Source organism: Xiphophorus hellerii, chromosome 11 (assembly GCF_003331165.1).
Source record: "Xiphophorus hellerii strain 12219 chromosome 11, Xiphophorus_hellerii-4.1, whole genome shotgun sequence".
Lineage (NCBI taxonomy): Eukaryota > Metazoa > Chordata > Actinopteri > Cyprinodontiformes > Poeciliidae > Xiphophorus > Xiphophorus hellerii.
The window spans coordinates 22,638,541-22,662,583 of NC_045682.1; the positions used below are offsets into that span (position 1 = coordinate 22,638,541).

General features: G+C 37.3%; 1 protein-coding gene across 1 annotated transcript in view; it reads right to left on the bottom strand.

The window, feature by feature from the left end:
• Window positions 1-809: 809 nt before the first annotated feature.
• LOC116728830 (FRAS1-related extracellular matrix protein 2) overlaps window positions 810-24,043 on the bottom strand; it is a 70,127-nt gene continuing 46,893 nt past the window's right edge. Inside the window, exons 7-24 of the mRNA XM_032577146.1 lie at window positions 16,921-17,070; window positions 16,578-16,787; window positions 16,075-16,272; window positions 15,403-15,567; window positions 15,093-15,275; window positions 13,832-13,962; window positions 13,322-13,480; window positions 12,295-12,598; window positions 10,773-10,904; window positions 9,259-9,590; window positions 7,183-7,375; window positions 6,974-7,099; window positions 6,740-6,867; window positions 6,194-6,328; window positions 5,964-6,090; window positions 5,581-5,768; window positions 5,332-5,478; window positions 810-4,755 (exon numbers count right to left, since the gene is read on the bottom strand). Of these exons, the coding sequence (XP_032433037.1) occupies window positions 4,222-4,755; window positions 5,332-5,478; window positions 5,581-5,768; window positions 5,964-6,090; window positions 6,194-6,328; window positions 6,740-6,867; window positions 6,974-7,099; window positions 7,183-7,375; window positions 9,259-9,590; window positions 10,773-10,904; window positions 12,295-12,598; window positions 13,322-13,480; window positions 13,832-13,962; window positions 15,093-15,275; window positions 15,403-15,567; window positions 16,075-16,272; window positions 16,578-16,787; window positions 16,921-17,070 (3,542 nt within the window). The 3' untranslated portion in view covers window positions 810-4,221. The remainder of the gene's footprint in view (window positions 4,756-5,331; window positions 5,479-5,580; window positions 5,769-5,963; window positions 6,091-6,193; window positions 6,329-6,739; window positions 6,868-6,973; window positions 7,100-7,182; window positions 7,376-9,258; window positions 9,591-10,772; window positions 10,905-12,294; window positions 12,599-13,321; window positions 13,481-13,831; window positions 13,963-15,092; window positions 15,276-15,402; window positions 15,568-16,074; window positions 16,273-16,577; window positions 16,788-16,920; window positions 17,071-24,043) is intronic.

The window sequence follows — 24,043 nt, forward strand, 5'->3', positions numbered from 1 at the left end:
TTTTGTAAAATAATAATAATAATAATAATAATAATATGACATTCATCCTGTATTTCACTGAAAAAACAAGCATCTTTGGGGGATATAAAATATTTTTTTAAACGCAGCAATAATTTTGTTACATGAATGTGCACACTTTCAGACTCTATTTTTCATGCACTTTTTGACTGTGAACACGTTTAACAACTGGTCTTCTTAGGTAGGCCTACACACGAAGCCTTTTTGCAGTAAATCTGACGGACTATATCTAAACCTTAGCTGTTCTATCAAGATTTTTTTTTTTTTTTTTTTTTTTACAAAAATGCGGTTTCCCATCCTCTAGCTATAATGCCCTAGTTTGCAAAGAGGTTACAAAAGGATCAATGAAGCCTAATTTTACAAATGTATTAATCAGGAAAAGTGTAGAAAAATTATCTAAGGCTTTGTCTAAGACCAGTTCAAATAGCATTAGGACCAAATGCTATCACTGAACTTACTCCACAGAGAGACTACTAACTTTTTCTGAGATGAATTACTACTTTTTTATGACCTAGGTTATAAATTATAATTGAACAGTCACATGTCATACTCTTAAGCTGTTCAGTAACTGTGCATTATTTATATTTTTATATTTTCCTACAATGATGCTGTAATAGTTTTGACAGAGCTGTGATGCTTGTTCTGCAATACTTTGGTAATTACTCTCAACATGTTATTTAAAAAATGTTGAGAAAATAAATCCTTTATTTAATGTGCCATAATTCATATTTGTATCTTACAGACATAACATGAAACTCTATACAAATACAAATTAAAAAATAACTCACGAGCAAGGAGCAGTAAATAATATTTATTATTAATTACATTTACATAAAAATCAATTCATAAAAAGACAATACCAAGATTGATTGTGCTGAAATACTGGTGTCTATGGAGATGACTGGCTGTGGAGTGAAAGTTACATTGCATAGCTTGTAGTGACATGTGAGTGAAGTGATGCAAGAAAGTGCATTTGAAGTTAGAGACAGTGGCATTTTCTTATTCATCAGGGTACAAAAAAAATCACAGTTGGATCTCAGTAGGCTCTTAAATCTTAACATTTCCCATTGATTGACACATTATCACCACATCACCTTACCCTGACAAATATCAGCCATATTTATACAGTAATGCCTCACAGCATCATGAGACAAACATTCAAGCACACTGATGTGAACATGTTCAAAGCAGAGTAAGACACTGATTTAACAATACACATAAACGGTAAATTTCAGAAGTGATCTTAATAAAATCACGGATGTATGTGAAATGACAAAAACTGTACTTTGTCCCATAGTGATCTGTAAGCAGCTCGTTTGTGTGCATTGCTTGTCCCAAAACAACAAATCTACACAGCACTGCCAAGAAATAAAGCTGAGAAATACACAATGTGGGAGAAAGAGAAGTCAGATCTTCAGGTATGAGTATATCTTTTCACCAGACTAATCAATAGTGTAACAAAGAGGCTGAAAGTGGCTTTGTGGAGGTTCTCTTCAGTCAAAACTACAACACTGTGCCTATTCAAAGCAAAAGGGAAAACTCCTGAGATGAGCATCTTTTCACAAGCATACCTTAACCTGTGTTTAAAAAGAAAACAACTTTACATTAACATTTAATAAATATGACAATATTCTATCAGAAACATAATAAGTTTATACGACCATAGTAAGCAAACAACAGAGTAAAAAAAAACATAGTTGGAAAAATATAATACAATGTCATAAGGTATATAAAAAATGAATACATACAATGATTAAATTAACTAATAATTGAGCAAAAGTCCTTTCAGATGTTGCTTATCTACTGAAATTAGATATGCATGGTTAAGATAAGTTATAATAAAGAAGTGACTGTCATTTTGTCTTTGATTTTCTGCTATAAATTGGGAAATCCTGACAAATCTTTCCAGAAAACACTCTACAGGATGCTTGCTAATCTTCTTAAAAAACAAGTACAATATTAGAAGATGTTTTTTATTTTCAAAAGTATGCTAAAATGACAAAATGGATACTGCAACCTTTCACCTTCCTAAGATATCCCCAGTATCCTTAATTATCTTTTGCAGCCAGCAGAAAATGTAACGGTGAAATGTTAAGTACTGGAGCCTCCACTGTTTGATGACAGCAGGGGTGTTTTCATTGTCGTACTTTCCTACTGTTTAAAACTGTCTCTACAAGCTGCCAGAAAAAGTACAAGAGTAATCAAAGTTTTCTCCTGTCTAGAGCACAGATTGCACAGTGACATGTGCTCAGCAAATATGCATGCCTCGTCACACTGCTGGTGTTTTACTTTTCAATCAGTAACACAAAAGACAATTTTGGCTGTTTGGAAATATTTTGGTCACAAAGACAAAGACCTTTACGCTTTAGAATTGAGAGGCTCTTACCCTTATTAAGGTAACAAACTACAGCTGGGAAATTACAAGTAACATTTATGCTAATTTGGATTGCAGCTATCAGTTTCTCATGTTGAAAATCTTTGGTTGTGAGATTGAATCAATGACCTGTGGTCATACTGTGAAACAGGCTGATTGCCAGTCAACAGCACTCTCACAACTAAAGATGATCTGACAAATATCAAGCAGAAAAATCATCTAGCATTGCTGCTGCTAAGACAGAAATCACCTTCTTGTCTTCTTTTGACTAGCCCTAAATGCTTCCCAACTTTTCTCTCTTACCTCAAACCTCTTCCCTCTCTTTTTAGTGTCCAGCTCAAAGAATAACAACTGTACCATCAATAACCACAGTTAATTTAATCTTGAACTGATGCCTCTGTTGGACTTTTTGACATTAATCTGTTGCAACAAGAGTTACTTTTAAGATTTTTAAAAATATTTTACATATTTAAGCTTTGTATGATTTCTGGATTTGCACACTGTATGTTGTAGTTGCAAGCTAGCTACCTGAGCAGATATTCCAAGTAATTAAATAGCATCAGATACAATATAAATAAATAAAAAAAAATAGGAGAATATAAGCTACTTTAAATGGGACGCATATTCAACTTTAAAAGATTAGGAGAATGACTTGAAGAAGTTACTGATTACTTTAAAAACAGAATTTAATAATTAGTTCAATAATTTAGAGCTAGTTTTCTGATGAGGGTGGAGAATGAAAAAAACAGGATGTCATGCACTCAGATTAATATTCATTATAAAAGGATGTAACAACACTGCTCATTATTTTTTAAACCTAAAATCTGATCTGTTCTCAGTGGTGCTGTTAATAATTTATAGAAGCCAATGTTTTTTCTCTGGTGATCATTTGCTGCCAAAACAAAGCAAATATGCAGATTGCTCATTGGTTGCTGTTTCATTTTGATTCAGCTTTCATCTTGATTCATCGCCTGTTATTAACCTATGAAAAATACTCCACTAATTGCAGGAGTAAAAATGTTCACTCCATGGAAGCCACAATTTAAGATTAATATATTTTACGTGTAGCTAAACAAAACTTTAAATAGTCATGTTCAGACATGCCAGCTTCACATGGACATGTTCATAAACATATGATTATCACAGCAGGCAAAAATAATTTTAGCTAAACTGCTGTCCAGTTGTCTGAAAAATACAACTTACTGCAAATGATTAGCTAAAGAAACAAACTTTTGTTGCTAATTTATTGCAAATACAATCAATCTTACTGCAATGCCACAAGGAATAATGCAAATAGAAAACATTATTATTATGACTGTATTATAGGAATAATTGTTGCTTTTTATTTTAAATAAAGTACTTGAATCATGGTATGACATTTATGTTTAAAACTTTTGTGTTGATATTGCAATACTGTGATTCCTTCATGTTTTTATTGAAGGTTTTCATACTGAATGCTACCTTCCTCCAGCACTGTATTTTTCACTTAGTCTGCATCATCCCTACGAACACTGGGGTCGACTGTCCTGAAGGATTAGTTTCTTCAGGCACTTTTAGACACAATTAAGTCTTTACCCAAGACCAAAAATACTATGATATTAACAGCAGAAGCTGAGAAATGACAAATAAAAACATGGCATAATAGTGTTGTACTGAGTGCACTCAAGTGAATTCAGTTCAGTGGTAACATTAACAGGCACACTCTAAGATCATTTGCTCAACTGAATGTTTTTGGTGTTGTAAAAGTAACTCAGAAAAAGAAAAGGAATATATAAAAACTCCTCCCACATATTCTGTGTGTCCGTCTGTCCGATTCATGCATTCATGGCTCAGACCTCAGAGCTGTTGTGGCAGTCTTGCATCCTCACCACCAGCATGGGTTCGGTGCTGACAGAACCTTTCACCACCTCCTGCACTCCCTCGCTCCATACCTCCTTCCCATCCTTTTGTCTGGATTTCAGTACCAGTGCAATGGTAACAATAATGAGGACTGTCAGCAGCAGCCCCACCAGTACCCCCACAATGCTCACTAGACTTTCCTCTTGATTGTCAGCATTCAGCTCACCAAGTTCTCGGCCACCAGGGAACAACTCATCTGATCCCCTCGACCTCCTCTTGGTGCGGTCTAAAGCAATATGCATAATGTTGGTCCCTCGGCCGTTATCTATTCCAATATCTTCTGCAATTGCTGGGATTTTGACGTGAGCAGATCTTTTTCTGCGATGCCTTTTTGTGCCAAATGATGTCAGAGTGGAAACAAAAGAGTGGTACTCTAGGCTGCGTTTCCCAATGCCCCTGTTGGTGTTCTCTTTGGAGCGAACGGTGTAAATGGTGTGTATATACCATTCGCGCCCTGCAGCGACCTGAGGATGAGAATAGCTATGAACACTAAGAAAAACGGTTTCAGTAATTGTACATTCTCTACATTCTACTGCATAAAGCACATATGGATAAGCATTTTGTTTACTATTAAAATAGTCACATTCACAGTCTATATTTTCCAGGAAATAGACAAATACAGTTTTTTTCAGTGATACCAGCTAATACAAGATATTAAAGACAATCTAGACAGTTTTTTAAAAAGGGGGTCTCAAACGATAGTCCTTATGTGTTGTGGTCCTACAACTTTTAAATGTCTTTCTGGTCTAACACACCTGAATAAAATGGCTTAATTGCCTCCTCAGCATACAGCCATGTTCTACGGAACCTTGCTAATGACCTTAACATTTTATTCAGGTGTATTGAAGTAGACACAAAAACACAAAGTTGAAGAACATTGATCTTCGAGGAGTGTAAGACCCCTGATTCAAAACATTAGTAAATCCACTCTTCTATCTCAAGCATTTACAGCATGAAATCTCCTCTGGTCCTTATAAAAATGATTAATGGATTAAATGGCAGAAAGGCTAAAAAGCTTCCATCAATGAGACATAGCATACCTGGAACATGGCTGTTGAGTCCAGGCTAAACCCATCAGATCCTGACTTTCTGACAAGAGATACAGCTGATGGATCGTCTACTGCCAGCACCGCATTAAAACTGACATCTCCAAACACACGTGCCTGAGTCTCTGGCTGGGCCTTGTCCTGGTAAGTCAAACAATATTGATTTTTAGATAAAAGAAGGTAGAGAAAAAAAGATTTCTCAACGATTCACACTTTTAAGTTTTAAAACTTTTGTATACTCACAAGAATCTTGAATCTGTATAGCAAGGATGGAGAGTCAGCGAGACAGCCAAATTCAAACTTGGTTGGATTATATTTGGGCACGTAGCCATCAGCACCAGTGCAGAGAAACACCTTCTCTATGCTGCAGAAGAAAGAATCTCCCAAATTCTGCACTGGATCCACCATGACACGACCATATATTGTGTCACCTAAAAGAAGCAATTAAAGTGTCAGTTCTATATGCTAACATTGTGAATCTTGAATGTTGATATTTTGTTCTATTTTTATCCCTTTTTAAATGTTTGAGCCTATTGCGCTTTAGCAAAGCTAATTAAGTGGAGACTATATATTTATTAACTGTAATGCAGCTTTGCAAAATGAATACAGGAAATGAAACGTCTCACCTTCAGAAAAAGTGACGTCACTCTCCTGTTCAAAACCCACAGAGCCATCAGAAAGCCAGAGGCTCTTCTGGGACAGCAAGAACATCTGAGTATTCAGACTAAATTCCACTGCAACTGGGTCGCTCACCTACAGAGAGATTAAGCTATGTCAATGAGTCAAGGCAAAAAGTGACAGAAAAACAAATACAAATTGTTCATGAGTGGATTTTCCTTCAAAGGATTACACTTACTTGCTGAAATCTAATGTCGAGATCAAAAGTGAGATATTCTCTGGGATTGCAAACAGGTGGAACACTGTATTCCATGTTCTGAGATGTTGTACATGGGATCAAATTCATTGTGTATGTTCCAGAATAATCTCTGATCTGTATATGAAAAATACAAAAGTAAAGAGCTTTCCAAAAATGTGTTTGTTAAAAAAAGGAAATATTACATAAGACCAGCTAAAAACAGGTTTTTATAGAGTATTTCTTCAAAAAGGCAGGAATACTGCCTTTTTGGAATTCAAGTTAAAAAGGCAGGAATACTGCCAATTTCAAAAATAAACAAACTTTTCAGTTCTATAATTTTTTTGGGATGCATCTGTACTTTATAGCAATAGTTTATATCATGTTAACAGCACTCAGAACAATTATTGCTTCTCTGTTAAATACAATCTATTACAGGTTGCAGATGTTTAACACTTTTGAAGAAGTGCAATAATACTTAAGGTTTAGCACCCAATGAGTCTCATACTGTCCTAATCATGGGATGAAAAAAGCTGCACGCCCTCTTACAGCAAAATCAGAGAGGAAGGTCCATTGCTGGACTGGCTGGTTGTAGGTGGGCTCAGTCCTCACTAAGGTGAGGTTAAAGGTCAGGCCTGGGTGGTCCACACTCATCACCATGGATGACATGGATGTTGCTAGAGACATTTTAAGAAGTTTAAAAGTGATATCAGCATCAACAATATTTATTTTTGTTTTAGGAATCAGTAAGTTTCATTGTAAAATCATGTCAGTCAGTATTACCGGTGGTTTTGATTCTGCCTGAAGAATGAGACTCAACAAACAGACCCCTGAAATGAGCTTTCGTGCGGAAATTCACCACCAAACGTCCCTGCTCATTGATGCGCATGCTGGTAGGATACAACGATCCTATGAAAAAAAATGGTTATATAAATTCAAAAGAAAATTCATTTCTTTTAAGAAACACTACTCTTTCTGATATGGGAACTTACCCTGGAGCTCTGCCTGTGGGGGGCTGCCGATGCCCTCCTGCCACAGAATTGCTGTGTCATACACAAAAGTGAGACGCAGCTCTGACTGGAGGTCGAAGTGCTGCCAGCCACCGGTGCCCAGGGGTGAGTGGAACACATAAGACACGTAGAGAGGCACACGCAGGGTTACGTAAGATTGGACCAAGTTCAGCACCTGCAGGAAATTTCAAGTGGAAATTAATTGTTTATTTACCTTAAAAATAACTGAATGCAGAGATCTGATTTTTATGCTGTTGTTATATAGATAAGTCTCTCATAGAATGAAGTTCATATTTTATACATATAAAAAAGTACTTCCATCCATCCATCCATTTTCTGTACCCCCTTGTCAAGTACAGTACTTGGTATTTACCTAAAGCAGTTTAGTAAAACATTTCACAATCTTTCAGATTAAGAAATGATTGTAGGTTGAAAACCTATAATAAGTACAGGAAAGATGTAACAGATGAACACAGTGCTCTCCTCCTCAAGGTCCTTGAAGTCTCCTACTCCTACTCAGTGGGTTCAGGATACAGAAACGCCTCCTTGTGTTGTACACAAACAACCAGTGATGTAGGCTGATACCGACATCTCTTTTACCTTTCAAAGCAACTGTTTCAACAATAAAAAACTTTCTACTGATCACAACTGTATATATATTAAAACATAAACATGTTTAAATAATTCACTGCAACTTATTCAGTCACATTCATATGTTATAAACACAGTGCCCAAAATGCTACCACTAGATGTCACTGTACACCAATATTTTGGTATTATTCAATCTGCCTTTAAAGATTTGAATTACAGGACTTCACTCAAATTAGATTAGAAGTTCATCTTTAAAATATACATAACTTACACATTATATTTAACCGGCGTAGAGTGAACATGATTTGGATATTCATATTCTATATTCTACCAAGCTGGAGGAGAAAATGCCCTGCTCTAGTAGATTTACAGCTGTGCCATACTCTTTCTATTTTCACACGATGGACTGAACATTGCTCCAAGAGATGCCCAAAAATTGAGATATTGTTTTATAACATAGCCCTGCTTTGAATGCCTCTGTAACATCATCACTGGCCTGTCTGATACATTCCCATGAATGTCACACTTTTCAGATTTCAGCTTATGTTATTGTTAAAGTTAAATCTTTATTGCAGTTAGTATCAACTAATCTGTGCTCTTTGATTTATGTATCCACCTGGAACCAGAAGGCAGTGAACACCTTGGAAATGTTGTTCTTTTTTCTTTTTCCAGGACAGCAATTACAACTGGAACACAGGTCTTGTGGATCACAAACCTTACATGTAACTACTGTGTGTTGCCAGCAAAAGTTATTTTTACTTCCTCTCCATCTCCTTCTGCATTGCATACACACTCACATTTATACCAAACTTCACACATGCAGTCTAATCAGCAAAAAAGAAGCTGAAAGATCAAAGGCTGGAGGAGAACAAAAGAGCAGCAGGACAAGAGCAGGGGTCATTTTCAAAGAAACTATATAAGAACCACTATAAAATTGCAGAGTAAACACTACAACACCTGCAGAGAGAATGTAAACAGAAATTTTGATTTTCTAAGGATCTGGTCACAATAAATACATTTGACAGAGCTATCTAAAAATCGTTTGGAAGATAGATTTGTGGAAATCTTCAAATATAATGGCTTCAATTGATGATGTTAACAGTTTTGTGTCAATCTAAGCAGTGTTCAGCATTAAGAGAATCAATAGCTGTCTAGACTCGAGATAAACTTTGAGTGTTTTGTGTGCTGGTGTGTACTTTCTCACTGAAAGATGTCCCAAACAGGTGTCCGGAATTAGCAAACAAACGTACAAACCTCCACTGAATGAAACATTTAAAGGAGGAAAAGAGATATGGCGCTGCTCTGTCTGTGTCACCTCCTCATTCAGACGTTAATGTGTAAATAGACTGAGCATACACAACAGGGCACAAACAGGCCACAATCCACACAAAGGCAGCAGTCGCCCAAATGTACAAACAATTTCTAGATTGAATTTTAAAAGCTGTTTTGGACAAAGGTTACACACACCTGTCCATCTGTGCCTATTGTACCTCCACAGTCCGTAAGCAGCTCAGACATGTGGTAGTAGCTGCTGAACTCCCACAGACATGCTTCCAGGTTCAGGTTCCTGTAGAAGCGCAGCGTGCTGTTCCCCCGCAAAGAGCCGCTGAACTGGTAGGGCGCAGACTCCCCCATGCTCTCTGGGCTGCGTGTCGAAGCAGTGATGAAGCTGTGACCTGTTGTGACCTCATTGAAGTCAAGCAAATTTGAACAGCGGTGGTTTCCGACTCGGGTTCCATCTGGACTCAAAGTCAGGTCAAAGTTCATGAGGGGCCGAGTGGAGATTACTGGAAGCATACCTGCAAAATTGAATGGGAAAAGATTCCAGGCATGGTCAGGTATCTTTGAGAGATACCTTGCTTTGCAAAACTTTATTTTAGTGGGATGTTATATGAAAGACCAACATAAAGTAGTGCATACTTGTAAGGTGAATGTAAAATGATACATTGCTCTCAAACTGATTTCTAAATACAGTCTAAAAAGTGTGACCTACATTTGGATTTTGTCCCGCAGAGCAACACTTTGTTGAGTCACCTTTTGCTCTAGTTAAGTGCTTTATAATATACTAAAATATTTAACATTTGTTCTTACCCAGTCTGTTTGTTTAGGTGGACAGCAATGTTTTGGTGTGTTCACACTTGTCCCAGACCTTTTCTATTTTCAGAGGATGTAATGAATAGTGCTCTGAAACATGTCCCAGCTTTGTAGATAATCAGAGTCAGATGAAGGAAAAGGCATATCAAGCCACTCCCAGAAATAATTGAATTCTAAGACACAACAAAGATCTACAATTTTTACATTTTTTTATTGAGAATGAGAATATTAATAAATTTGATTTGATGATTTCAGCACAGACAAACAAAAATGACTTCAAATTGTTTAAAAATTAAATTTAGGATTTAAAGGAATTTGTTGACTTGCTTTCTAAAACTGCAAAGAATAATCTTCATTGTTTGATGGTTTTGCTAACCATCAAACAATGCTCAGTTTATTCCCAAATTCATCTTACCAATTGTTTATGAAGGGGCTACAATATGTATTTTTTACATACATACATTGTGTCATTTTAAAGCACAATCAAGTAACTATGTTACCTTCAGTTGTTTACTAAAGACTAAAGGGGACTTAATAGAAAAACTTACCCTACTCCAATATTTTACACAAATTTGTACTATTATTACTTAAGTCTATCATATGAGCAATAATGAATTATATTGACTATATTGTTAAGGGGCAAAATGCAAAAAGGTTTGATCGCAAAGAATTGGAAAAAATACAATAAGCTTAATAAGTGATGAATAGAGAAGCAAAACCAAAATTAATATCAAGGAGTAGCCTTGATGCTGGTCTTTTTTTTGCCAGGATTCAATAAATATTCTGGCTGCCATGCTGCTGCTGATCCCCAGTGGTGAATATTACTCACACTACATTACACTTGACTTCATTGGTGGAAGCAGACCTGCCTCCAGCTCCAAACTTACCATCTATGTGAGGCATGGTGATGGTCACTTTGATGAGGTTAGGGTGTTTTTGGTCATCTGCTCCGGTGTAGCGCAGCTTTGCAGAGAACGGTTCAGCGCCCACAGTTCCCATCTTACGAGGCTGACACACACCTTTTTACGACAGAAAATAAAACCAGAGACAAAAGCACAAACTGCAAATCAAAGTAAGAATGGCTCGTCAATGTGCATGAGTCTCTTTTGGAAGAGAAAAAACAGATTTGGAGATTTCTACACAAATGATTGTTACCAAGTCAGGTAGTGATTTCCATATTTGCAGGAATACACGACGACCACCCAGTGAGAGCAGGTCTGGACTTGTTGCTTCCAGGATGTGTAGGTGGAAAACAGCATAAATGATTGCGTAGCAACAGCAAAAAACAAGCATTCTTTTCTCTTTTTGAGAAATGACTGATAGCTCTGAACCATTCTCAGAAAATAGCTGGTAGAAGCACTAAATTATGGGATACTTGAACTGTTATAATGAGGGGAAAAGAGTGCACATGTTATTAAAATGTTCTATTTTTGCATAAAGCTGATCCATGTCGTAATGGATCATTTTAACACACAATCTTAAAGTCAATTTTCAAACTAACACCAAAGTAGATTAAATTAAATCAATTTAAGAAGGAGACAGAACATTGTTTAAGACTGCTGCGTCTTAAACAATCAAGCTGGGGAAAAATTTCTTATTATAGACCATATATAAAGTATTATTAATTGATGAGTTACAGTACTCATTGGGTTTCCCCCTCAGTGGTGACTGTGGGGGTGTTTGTGCGTGCATGTGAGTACGAGTGCTTGACCTTTAAGAAACACTTAGCTTTATATCAACAGTGTGATGTCAGGAACAGACTCTTTGAAAAGTGTTAAGGTTAACAAGCATGCACGTTATTAAAATTTTCTATTTTTGCATAAAGCTGATCCATGTCGTAATGGATCACTTTAACTCACAATCTTAAAGTCAATTTTCAAACTAACACCAAAGTAGATGAAATGAAACCAATTTAAGAAGGAGACAGAGATATTATTTTTGATTACCTACTGGAATTACATAAAATGTTGCAAGTCCTTGAGTAGTTAAATGTTGGGAAGGAGTAGCAATCCATTTAAACAGAGGTATTCAAAGTAAATGAGTAAACACAATTTTAAAAAGGTCTGAAAAAAAACCAAACTGAGATTTCTGAAATGCAAAGGTTTCCAAACTACCTTAATTACATTTTTGTTCATGAGATTCTCTTTTTCAAAATAAGTGTGTTGCACACACATAAAAAACAATGGCCCCAAAAACCTAGCTTCTCAAAGAAGAGAAGGTTTTATATTATTCAATAGAAAGCTCCACTGTATTATTTAAAAATCCCATTTCCTGAAGATTCATAATTCCTAAAGAACAAAGCTCTTTCTTTGCGCAGTAAGCGAATCAAATCGCTATTAGATATTTCTTGTTTCCCTCTGGGTAAGTGGAAATGCACAGAATGGGGTTCCTTCATTGTTTGCCACTCACCTTCCTCCTGGCTGATGGTGACAATGGGGCTGTTGAGCTCCAAACCTTCCTCCCCATTAGAATTAACAGCTCGAGCAGCACACCGCACCCTCGAACCTGCCTGGAAGTAGACCGAGTCCAGCGAGATCATCTTGGAGGAGGTAAAGAACGTGTCAAAGTCCACCTCCCTCATGGGGCTGGTGACGCCATCGGGACCTGCTGGGGCACTGATAAGCCAGCGGTAGCGGGTCAAGGTGTTGTTGATGTGCTCGCTGACACAGATAGGACCCGTCTTGTCATAGTCTGGGTATTTCGTGTTGCAAGCCTGCAAGATGGGGCACAGGGGGTGTGGGTGGGTATAAAAGACAGCAGAGATGATCAAATTCAGATGTTTCAATATGTTATGTTCTTATAATGGAGTGTTTATAATTAGCTTTTGGATATTTAGTAGGGTAGAGATAATGGATGAAGAGGTGAGCTTTAAAGAGATTCTGCAGATTTGCTTTTAAACCTGTTGACACTAAGCCCCTCTGGTGCAGCACTCAACACTTTTTTGATTTTTTTTTTTTTGACAAGACTACTTCATTTTGCCTCCTTCGACAGTCTCACACACAGCTGACCACACTGCAGCAAAACAAGCACATCCACTCTTCTGTACTCACTTGCTCACACACAAACCACACACAGCAGCCACCTGAGGATCAAATGACTTAACACATCACGAGAATCCACTTAAGAGTCCCACCGAGACAGTGTTTTGAGAGTGGAAGTGATCTTCCATGTGTGAAAGAGGGAGGACTGCAGCCCAGCTAAACCATGCAGTGTGCCTTTATAATGACAGGCAGGCCAAAACCTGGAGGACAATTTAATTATTAGCTTCCTGGGTGGTTGTGGGGGTGGACGGTAGTGGGGTAGAAGTGTTCTGATATGGTTTTGCTGTCTTCATTAAGGGAAAACGATCAAATTTGGTTGATCGTTTTGGTTGGCAGTGCTATATTTCTGTCAATTTCTTAAAAATAGTTCCAGTCAGATGTGCTGCTTGACTCACTGTGACACAGATGACTGGGTAGCCAGCTGGTGGGTGGAAGTTGTCCGCTGTCCTGGCGACATCATCGTAATGAAGCAGTGACATGACATGGGGTGAGGAGGGGAAGGTGACATCAGCCATGCTGTTGGACTCCTCAATGTAAACTATAGCTTTCGTCACCTGTTCAAGAAAGAGTTTGGGAGTGATGACAGCTGCCTGTCTTTAAATTCTTTATTCAGATTCTTCTTCAACTACACCCTTTTCTGTTTCTATCTCAGGCTCTTTTAGTGTGCTGGATGCTCTTTCCTTTTCTTAAATGATCTATTATTTATTGTGAAATATTTTCATTACAGCAAAGTGCTGCTGTTGTCTGTTCAGCACACTCCTAAAAAACAGATCCCTCGTCTCTCAGGGACTGACTGGCCTGAATAAATATGGCTCTATACTTCTTTTCACATTTACAGTTTGTAAAGCTCCCCAAATTAAGAGCAATAGTAATATTGTGGTAAAAGGAATGAAAGCATGACTGACCTGAGTTTCAGCCACCATGTTTTCATCAGGCTTTAGATGGACTGTAAAAGCCTCCCTCATTTCTCTGACTCCATCAGGCAATACCTCCACCTCTACGACATGTTGTTTCTCCCCCTGTTTAAACTTGATGTCTGGGCACAGACACAAACAGCTTTAAATGCAGCTAATGAATTGCACAAAAACAGGACAAACACATCATTAGCAAAAGTGTTTGTGTAATGTATTCATCTCTGTCATATTTATGTGGCAACAAAAACAGATGCCATCAAGGCCAGGGTTCTCTTTCATTATGCTTAATGTACAGATCCACTCAGGAAACAAAAAGGCAACACACATTAAACTAGATGTTTTAATACCTTACAGTATGTATGTTGGTATTTCTGGCAAAGTTGTATGAAAATCCTTAAAAGAAACTAATCATTTGATTAGCTAAAAATTTCTTTAAAAATCTCACAGTGAGAGGGATCTTTGAGCATGGACACCTAAGCGTCCAAGACTCAGTGGCTTGCTGGTTTGAATCCCAACTCTGTTTCTGCACAGTTTCAAAAGTGTTTCATCTTTTTGAAGAAGACTTTTGAATAAAAAAAAGTGATGCTGTGACATAATATTGCAAAAAAAATGACACACTTTCCATATATGAAAGTAATGAGAAATGCAAGAATCAACTACAAAAAGGGTAAATTTTTAAAAAGGCTGGATGTCTTGATCCACACAAGTTAAATGTGAGACTTTCTGAAAGAGCTGAATGGAATCATCCAACTAGCAGAATATGAACAGATGACTGAAATTCAATTAAAAATTACATGACCCTTCACCAGAGTTCTGCAGACATTTCGCTCCCCTTTATGAAAGAAATTAACATCCCTAGCCAATTTGGTTGGTACTTATTTTTTCTTGCTTCTTTTACAGGTACAGGAAATTATTTTAATCTTTTACTAATTCAAAATGAAAATTGACCAAAAGTATGTCTTAAACGTAATGTTTTTGAAAAGCTGATTTTTAAAGTTTTTGAGTACTTTTAATTGTCTTCGTTATACTAATAAGTACTCGAAGAAAAAACAGATATTAAGTTGCAAACAAATGATGGTTTTAGCATTCTTACAAAGAACATCTGTTTTTACATATTTTGGTGAACTTCAATTGTGTTTTGCACACTTGGGAAAATATTGCTTTTCCTTAAGAATTTTTAATAATTTTTATGCAGATTTTTGCAGTCCTGCTGACCTTCTATAACAACTTTTAAAGTGTTTATAAAGTTCACCTTGAGACACTGGGTAATAATCCATTCCTGAGACGGCTGACCCATCTTTGGTATGAACCCGAACCACTGACACTTTTGATGTGTCGCCAACTCGTACCACAGGGATCTTCACAGTTGCCACAGTCCCAGTTTCCTTCGGTTCATTAATGTTGAACTTGGTTTCTGCAAACCGAATGATTGGTTCTGGAAAATAAAAAAGAAGGCAAGTACAGCAAAATAAAATCTTAAAACGGTCAAATTATAGAAAACTTCCTATTTGGCACCACAACCTAACATATCTGACCAATAGTTTGTCCTTTGTCTCACTTACTGTCAGCTGTGTCCTTTATTTGAAGCAGAGCCTCATTAAGAGATCCAACTGATGCGCCAAACTGTGAGCTGCTCTTTGGTGTCCCTAAGACCAGCCTTAGCTCTTCAACCTCCTCGTACAATGCATCATCAACCAGTGACAGGATGCACGGCTTCTCCACCTCACCTAATGTGAGGAGAAAAATTGTTGACACAAAACAATTAAAGCCTTAATTTAAAAGCAGACTAAACAAATTTGACTGTTCTCCAAAGCAGTGATTCCCAAAAAATTAAAAAACTGACTCAGAAGAATAGCAGAATTTTTAAAGAGGTCTTTGGAGGACTAAAATTGGAGTTATTCTTTTTAAGTCGCTAAATCCAGAACTCTTACTCCTGCACAAAAGTATAAAAAGCTGAATGTTTTTTGTAAAATTGTCCAAAAAATATTTTATTCAGCAAAGTTTTCTTTATGGCTTCATGGACCATAAGCATCAGCACAAACATAGGGTATGCATGTGAGTATGATATAAGGAGTGCATACTGTCTATGCAAAGAGTGGGGTCTTTCTAAAAGAGATTGGAAACCACTGCTCTAAAGCAATAACATTCTTTTAAATGTAAATATTAACTCAAGATAAAATTACGATTTAAAATATACAAAAAATAAAAAAACATAAATGTTTGATCAAATATACCAGGTGAAAAAGTGATGATAGAAGCATCTGTGTTGGGACGCTCCTCGAAGTCAGAGGCAACTTGTGCGGTGCCCTGACGGGAGTAACAGCGAACAGAGGATTTGTGCCAGATGTCACCACTGCGGTACACTGTTGCTGTTATCTGACCATCACTCTCCTCTCCACTGTAAACCGGTTCACGAAAATGGACCTTCGGCACTGGTGATCAAATGAAATGAACAGTGATAAAATTTCTATTGCATCATAGATGACCTACAGTATGTCATCATTTTTAATGATAACAACAATGCAATGAATGAAAACAATAACATGTAACATAGTATTGGTGTGTTATTATTATTGTGTGTATTGACGGAGAATTATTCAATAACTATAGATAGGCAAAGAATCATGAGACAAGGACTGTGGCCTTATGTAGTCTATGCTTATCATACAGTATGTTTATTTCATATTCAAAGCTATAAACAGAACCGAATAAGTAAAGGTTAAATTTTATTACTTACAGTCAGACTGTGAGTCATTGATGAAGACTGTAGCTTTTCCAGGTTCTCCTAGAATACCATTCACAGGCATTTGCAGAACTAACTCAAAGCTCTCGGCCCCCTCCAGCTCTGGCTGTCCCATATCGTCCAAAATTGTGACCTTAAATGTCTGCATGCTGACACCTGGGGCAAAGTCCAAATTATGACTTATGCCCACATAGTCAATACCAGCTGCAAATAGAACAGAGAGAGGGAAAAAACAGGATTTTGTTGAGGAGACACACAGAATAAAGACTTATGAGGATTAGTGATACATTTAATTATTTTCAAAATATTTAAAACCAATATTTGATTGGAAACCTGCCTTCAGCAGAAGCACGCTCCACCTTCCGAGAACGGACTGTCACAGTCCCCGTTTTGGACAGATCGGTTCCTGTCCTCCACACTTTGACCTCCACATAGCCGTCACTTTCATCCACATGATACTGGACCTCTCCAAAGTAAAACACGGGAGCTGCAGAAGGGTGACAGAAAAATCATGTTGGCTGGCAAATAAACGTGTTGTCAACATAAAACACCTATTTATGCTTTAATGTGTTTGAAAAGTTGCAAGGGTTGATCAAACTCATTGACAAATCCTGACTTTAAGCTTCATTGTTCAAGGAAAAAACTTCCCATTGTAATGAGTTCAATATCCCTTATAAAGGTACCAGGTTGTTGGTGCCAGCTGGTCTCAGTATTTCACAAACTGCTGATCTATTTTATGCCCAAGGGTCTCTTGCAATAATATCAAGCAAGCAGCAGTTTAGCAAATGAAAATGCCTTGTTGATGTTAGAGGTGATAGGGGGACAGATAAACTGGTTTGAAAAGACAGAAAGGTAACAGTAGCTCAAATAATTTGTTACATAAAAAAGTTATAAGTAATACTATCTTTGAAAGCACATACAATCAAACCTGTGATGAGCATAAGGTAGTTTTCTCAGATTAATCTTTAGATTTTATGTGCATGTTACTCCTGTTTGATCGAATTATTTACTCCTATTTTATGTTGGTAATGATGTTTCTCATTCTAGACTCCTCCATTTTATGCCCTACCTGGTATCCCTCTTTCTGCATGTGTACATGTAGTTAAGTTATCTTTGCCTGTACATCGTGTTAGCTTTGACTGTAGTCTAAAAGGCTTTGTTTCTACTAGCCTGTAGTGTATGACATGGTTTCAGTTTTCTGGGTTTCTAACCTGTCTGCAGATTATACACTATCCATCCTGTGACACCTTTTGCCTCAAAGATTTCTGGATTATTCCACCTTGTTGGACAATTTATCTGTGCGCTGACCCGTTTCTCCATTAAAGGAAATGAACAGAGTTCCTGTGTAGTTTGTACATTTGAGTCCTTTGTCTCTGACTTGTCAGCCTAATAGAACCATGAAGCAGATGGCAGCAGGGGTAGACCACACTGAGTGTCCCTCCTGTCAGCTAGGAATGGGAAACTGAGGCTAAAATTTGCACAAGCTCACCAAAATTTGGCAATAGTTTTAAAAAATACTGCTTGGTTCTATGAGTCTTGATTTCAGCTGGATCCATGATAAAAGCATGGATCCATTTTACTTTGCAGCAAACATCCATGCTGGTGACAGCAGTGTAAGGAGGGAAGGACGAGGCAGCACTACCAGGATCATGTTAACAGATACACCTAATGCATTTAATACACTGGGGGCTGCTCTGTTGTAGCCTGAATTACTAATTCAGAAACTCCAAAAGACAGAAGAGGAGGATTCGACAACTGTCTGGATCAATAACTATACATCAATAACTGAATTATTCCTGTTTCTTTATTGATATTAGCGCCATGCAATTACTTTCTACTCTGTTGATGTGAATAATACTTTCAACAACTACCAGAGCCTCAAGGCTCTCTGCATTTTATACTGTTATAAACTATTTCAATCTTTTAGGACTATTTAAGTAACTATGTTTTAGTTAACAGCTATGCACATAACTTGATTTAGTTCATTAAAAATGTTTTAAATATATTCAATACAATGTATTTGTATGTCATAACAAAAACATAAAACACTGTCAATCTTCCGCGAAGATAACATAATACCGTTTGCACAAAATATGAAATGTAACTATCAAATATAGATGTGCAGATGTACATTTACACTCTTCTTGTTGCAACACAGGCTTGACAAACAATTACAGAGCTGCTGCTGTACTTCAGCATACAGTATAATGTAACCAAACCTAGTAACAATTATCATTGAAAAGCAAAAAGCATAAAAAGCATTAAAAAAAAAAAAAATTAAACCTCAGCTTATAATACTGCTACTAGGGTAACACTGTTTACCTGTGTATTAACAATCTGGAGCATTTCCAGGTTCACTTACTGTGGGAACTATCTATTGGGCCGTAGACCAATAGAACAGAGACCAACCTAAAATAGCCATAAAAACAAATGTTCATCGATGTGTACCATGTGGAAGGTCCTGTCATCAGTTTACAGTTTACCTACTGCTTTAGCTTCAATCATTTTACAAAAGTGCTTTCTGGTGCTGATTTCCTGACTTTGACATCTTACCATTTACTTTAAACCCCACGTAACTATTCAATGCTTAAGTTTAAGATCAACATTTTAGTGTTTCTTTGTTGTTGCCACATGCTGGTTTAACATGGACCTGTCAGCAGGCACATGAATTATTTGTAAAGGCATAGCCCAGGGACAGGGGTTAAAAACCCAACCGCACATTAGTCTGACGTCAAACTGCAGGGAGGCCTGACCTTGCAACCTTTCCTGTCCTCTCATTCAACTTCTCGGTTAATTGTCATTTGCCCTTTCACACAGAAACAGTGCCTCTGTTCATCACCTTTATTTGTTCACACAAAGCCAACTTTGGAGGGCAAAATGTTACGCTCTTATGTTTTCAGACAACATGATAGTATTTAACCTATTAACTCCTTGGTAGGAGTTTTTATCTCTTTACTACAAGAGCACACAACTCATCAATCAATCTGTCAGTACTCTAAAAAATAAAAGGTTTACAGAATTTCAGCAGCAATACACCCCAATTCCTTTTTCAAGCTTTTGCAAATAACAACGAAGCACACTGAGGGTGAAATAGTCCCACTGGGAGAAGGCTGAGTTTCTTCTCCTGACAAAAGAACTAAGTACTTTTTACAAATGAGGATGAAGTTAACACTGAAAACAAAGTCTCTCTGCATGCATGTCTTTATCTCTGGATGCTGAAGCAGTGAGATGACAAGACAGAGAAAGTGCCAAGCCCCTCCCCTCCCTTTTCCAAGAAAGCTCAAAGGCTTGTTTGAACAGGGATTGTTTCCTAAGGCAGTAGAGGCAGTCCAGTGTGTATTAGACAGATGCATCTTTCACAAGTTCTGCTGTCAAATGACACTCGTTCTCACTTGCTTCTTCTTATATTCTGGGATGTAATCTAAAAATAGCAACTGTCATATTACTTTTGTGAGAAGATGAAACATCAACCCCCCCTCCCACCTCCACCCACCCATCTATCTATCTATCTATCTATCTATCTATCTATCTATCTATCTATCTATCTATCTATCTATCTATCTATCTATCTATCTATCTATCTATCTATCTATCTATCTATCTATCTATCTATCTATCTATCTATCTATCTATCTATCTATCTATCTATTGCTATTGAGTTTATTTAAGTGCTTTAACTGGGCCAGCAAACAATAACCAAAGCAGTGAATATAATAAAGGCTTTAAGAAAATTGTCAACAGTGCATTCTGACTCTAAGCGTCATGGAAGAAGTGACAGCTCAGGGTAACACCAAACATCAAGTGCAGCCTGTGCCCTCTCGTTCTCCTCTTTTACCTTTTCCTCCCACACACAGTCAACAGATGTAGCGCTGGTTTGAAGTTCATTTAGAATTTGTGAATTTTCATGCTGGCAAAGTAAAAGAAAACAGCACAGAATGAGTAGGTGGGGAAAAAAAAAAAAAACCATACATGGATAATGGCATTTGACCAATGAAAAAAGATGGGCCAGTTGCATACATTTTCTTGATTTTCTACCAGTATTAATTGATGAACTGTGTGTTTTTGCTTAACATATGACATAAATTCTGGCTAACATTTCTTTGTGCACAGAGAGGACCCCTGTGCAAACTTGCATACATGGCCTTCATGTCTGCCGTCACACATATCCCAACTTTTACACCACTTGATGAGTGATGAATGAGAGCCACATCCTTTCTCCCTACTGGGGCCACGCCTCTGCTTTAGCACTTCAGTGTGTGACTGAAGGCTGGGGAAGGTGTGAAAACAAATTGCGATAATTACTACTTTGTGGGTGTCTGAAGGCATTTGTGTCACCGCTGCACCTTTAAATGCACTTTATAAAGCATTCTCAGCTGTACTTTTAAGCATCGTCCAGTTTTGGGAATACAGCTAAGAAATAAGACCCTACAAGTGTGTCTTTGTGTACCAGTTTGAAAAAAATATCCTCTTTCAAATAAGGAACACCTTCATATTAATGGTTGAAGATTAAATAAGACAGGAAATCACAAGCCTTGTACAATGTAAAAGGTTTTTAAAAATGTTACATATCTATACAAAATGTGCAGTGCCTTGCAAAAGTCTTCATATCTCTTGACATTTTTCACCTTTTTCACATCTTTTGCAGCTGCTAACAGGTCTTCTTCCAGCATTGCCTTCTATCTATCTCAATCTATCTTCCCATCCACACGGACCAGCTTCCTGCCTTTGGAGCAGAATAATATCTGCACAGCAGGTTGCTACTGTCACTCCCTTTCATTCTAGGCCTTGTGTGTTCAGAATAATTTGGAAGGTTATCTTTCTGTAACACACAGGGTTTCACATATAGACCAAACAGTTATGGTGGCATCTGACAAGATCGCCTTCTTTTCCTGCATTGCTTGGGGCAAACAAGCAATGCAGGAGCTATTCATAAAGCAATGCTTGGAAATAGGATCTTTTCTGGCTTTCTTTCAACAATTGCAAACTCTGAATGAGACTTTTAATGGTTTTGTTTAACAATGGCTTCCTCTCTGCTCCTTCTACATAAGATTAGATTTGTGGAGTGCAGAGCTAATATTTGTCTTGTCGACACATTCTCCCATTTGAGACATGTATTAAATTTGCTCTGCCTTTTCTGTTAAGAAAAGTGGTCAAGCATCAAGTCAAAATGCTGCCAAAAGCTTTTTTTAATGGTACAAAGTATATGTTATTTTAATGCATCTTGATAAGCGAGATGCCAAATATTAGCGGCCTACTATGTATTGACTTGAGTCTGTATTTATGATTTTGACCAACTGTGGATCAGAGAAGCTCTACAATTAAATGCAAATGTAGATACCAACAGGTCCAAATTTGGGATGTCCTCAATGACTGCATGCAAACATTTCATTAGTACTGAATAAATAAAATAGGTTAAAACTTGACAGACCCACTATGACTGGGTACAACCAAAACAAAACAAGCTCAACATTATTGTGCGTGTAACACGGTGATAACAACACTCACTTCCAGACTTAAGAGTGTAGCCATGCAGGACGCAGCAGACAGGAACTATAGTTTCATCTAAGTCAGTACTAAATCGAGCAGACATCCTAGAGCCTTTTTTTAGCTGATGTGGAGGAACGTGAGTGTGAGAGAGAAGTGAGGCAGGCAGTGTATAAGAAATAGATGGAAGGAGAACGAAATAGTTGACTTTGACCAGGGGAAGAAAAAAAATGAGTGTAAGAGAGCAGCGACAGTCACTTGAGAATTTTCTCCGTTTTTGCGGTTTTCACACCATTTACTTTTGATGCAGCGATTAAAGTCTAAAAATAACTTATTGTGGGTAGACAGAGTCACATAAACAGGCATGCAGACATTAATAAACACATGCTGTTATACCATTTGTTTTAACATTTTTCTTGGAAAAAATCAAGGATATTAGTGAGAAACATGCTGCCATTGGTCTGCCTGGGTAGAGGTTTTAGAGAGCTGTCAGGTGCCGTATTATCCTTCGGGAGACAGAAATTGACATATCATCTCTCTCAGGAGTTGGGCTTTTGCAAACACATTTGCATTTCTTTGAACTACGCACCAAAGCTGCCTTAATACTGACAGTTTACTAACATTCAGAATTGTGTCAGATTTTTGGTTAACTTGCCCCAGATGCTTGAACAGAAAAACAGTTGAATTCCTTTAAAGGAATTCTTAGTTATAATATGTTTGTTTTTTAATCAGTTTGCCTGAATGAACTCTTCCTGACATAATATTGTTACACAAACAGCTTGATAAGCCCATTAAATAGGAAGCCTGGGATTATTCTTAAGGGGAAACTGTCAAAAGTTTTAAGACTTCATTTTTCTGAAAAGAACTTAGACTCCAAACTAGAAACTACCGGAGAAGGTGTGGGGAGGAGGGGGGTAAAAGTATTAGTAAACCATACGGCTGATATATTAGCAGTCTATTTTCTAAACAGACTAAAATATATGTAAATAAATAAAACAGTTGCAAAGCAAATTTAACACTGCTTTACACTGTAGTACACAACATCACTAAGATATGGCATGCTGAACATTAAAAACGTTTACAGAGGAAACATTTAGTTGGTCTGAAATAAATTTAAACCACATCCTCTAGCAAAAGACGAGTGAGGAACCATCCTCCATAAGAAGTCTATAACTGAATTATCATAATTAGGGCCTGAGGGAGGACCTGATTGGACTGGGCAGGCAAGAAGTAACTGCCTTATATGAAAAATCTAACTTTTTTTTAATTGAATAAAAGTTCTGCAGAGCATGGTAATTCATAAACAAAAATCGGCCAAAGACAAAACAGTGTTACATAAACTGTAGGAGTAACCCCAATGGATAAACCTGATGATATCCTAATTAGTCATTAATAGGTGCCTTTCTCCAGTGGTCTTTGGGCAGATACACTCAGTGTCCTGTCACTTAGTCTATCACAGGGCAACACAGAGACACACAAGAGAAACAACCATTCAAACTCACTAGAAAGGAAAATGTACAATAACCATTTAACTGAACTGTTGGAAGAAGCTGAAGTACCTATGGAGAATCTGTGCATGCACAGGAAGAACATGCAAAGTCCCTGATGAAAGACCCAAGGCTAGGAGTTGACCCCACAACCTTCTTGTTGAAAGGGAACATTGGTAAAATTAAATAAAATAAACTAAATCATATCTGATAAATACAAAACAATGTGTTCATATAAATGAAGTAATTGTTGAAAAGGTTGTTGGTAATGTTGGTGAACCTTAGGACCCTATATTGGGTCCTCTTCTGTATATTAATAACTGTCCTGAGGTTTGCTGCTCATATTTCTCACTAGATGTGTGCAGATGCATATTTGTGCATTATCCAACACCCTGCTCTGCCCCACCAACAAGAATGGCCGCTCCCCCAAGAAGATCATGGCATGTAGTAATTATCTGTGATTAGTTAATTTCAATAATTTTATTATTC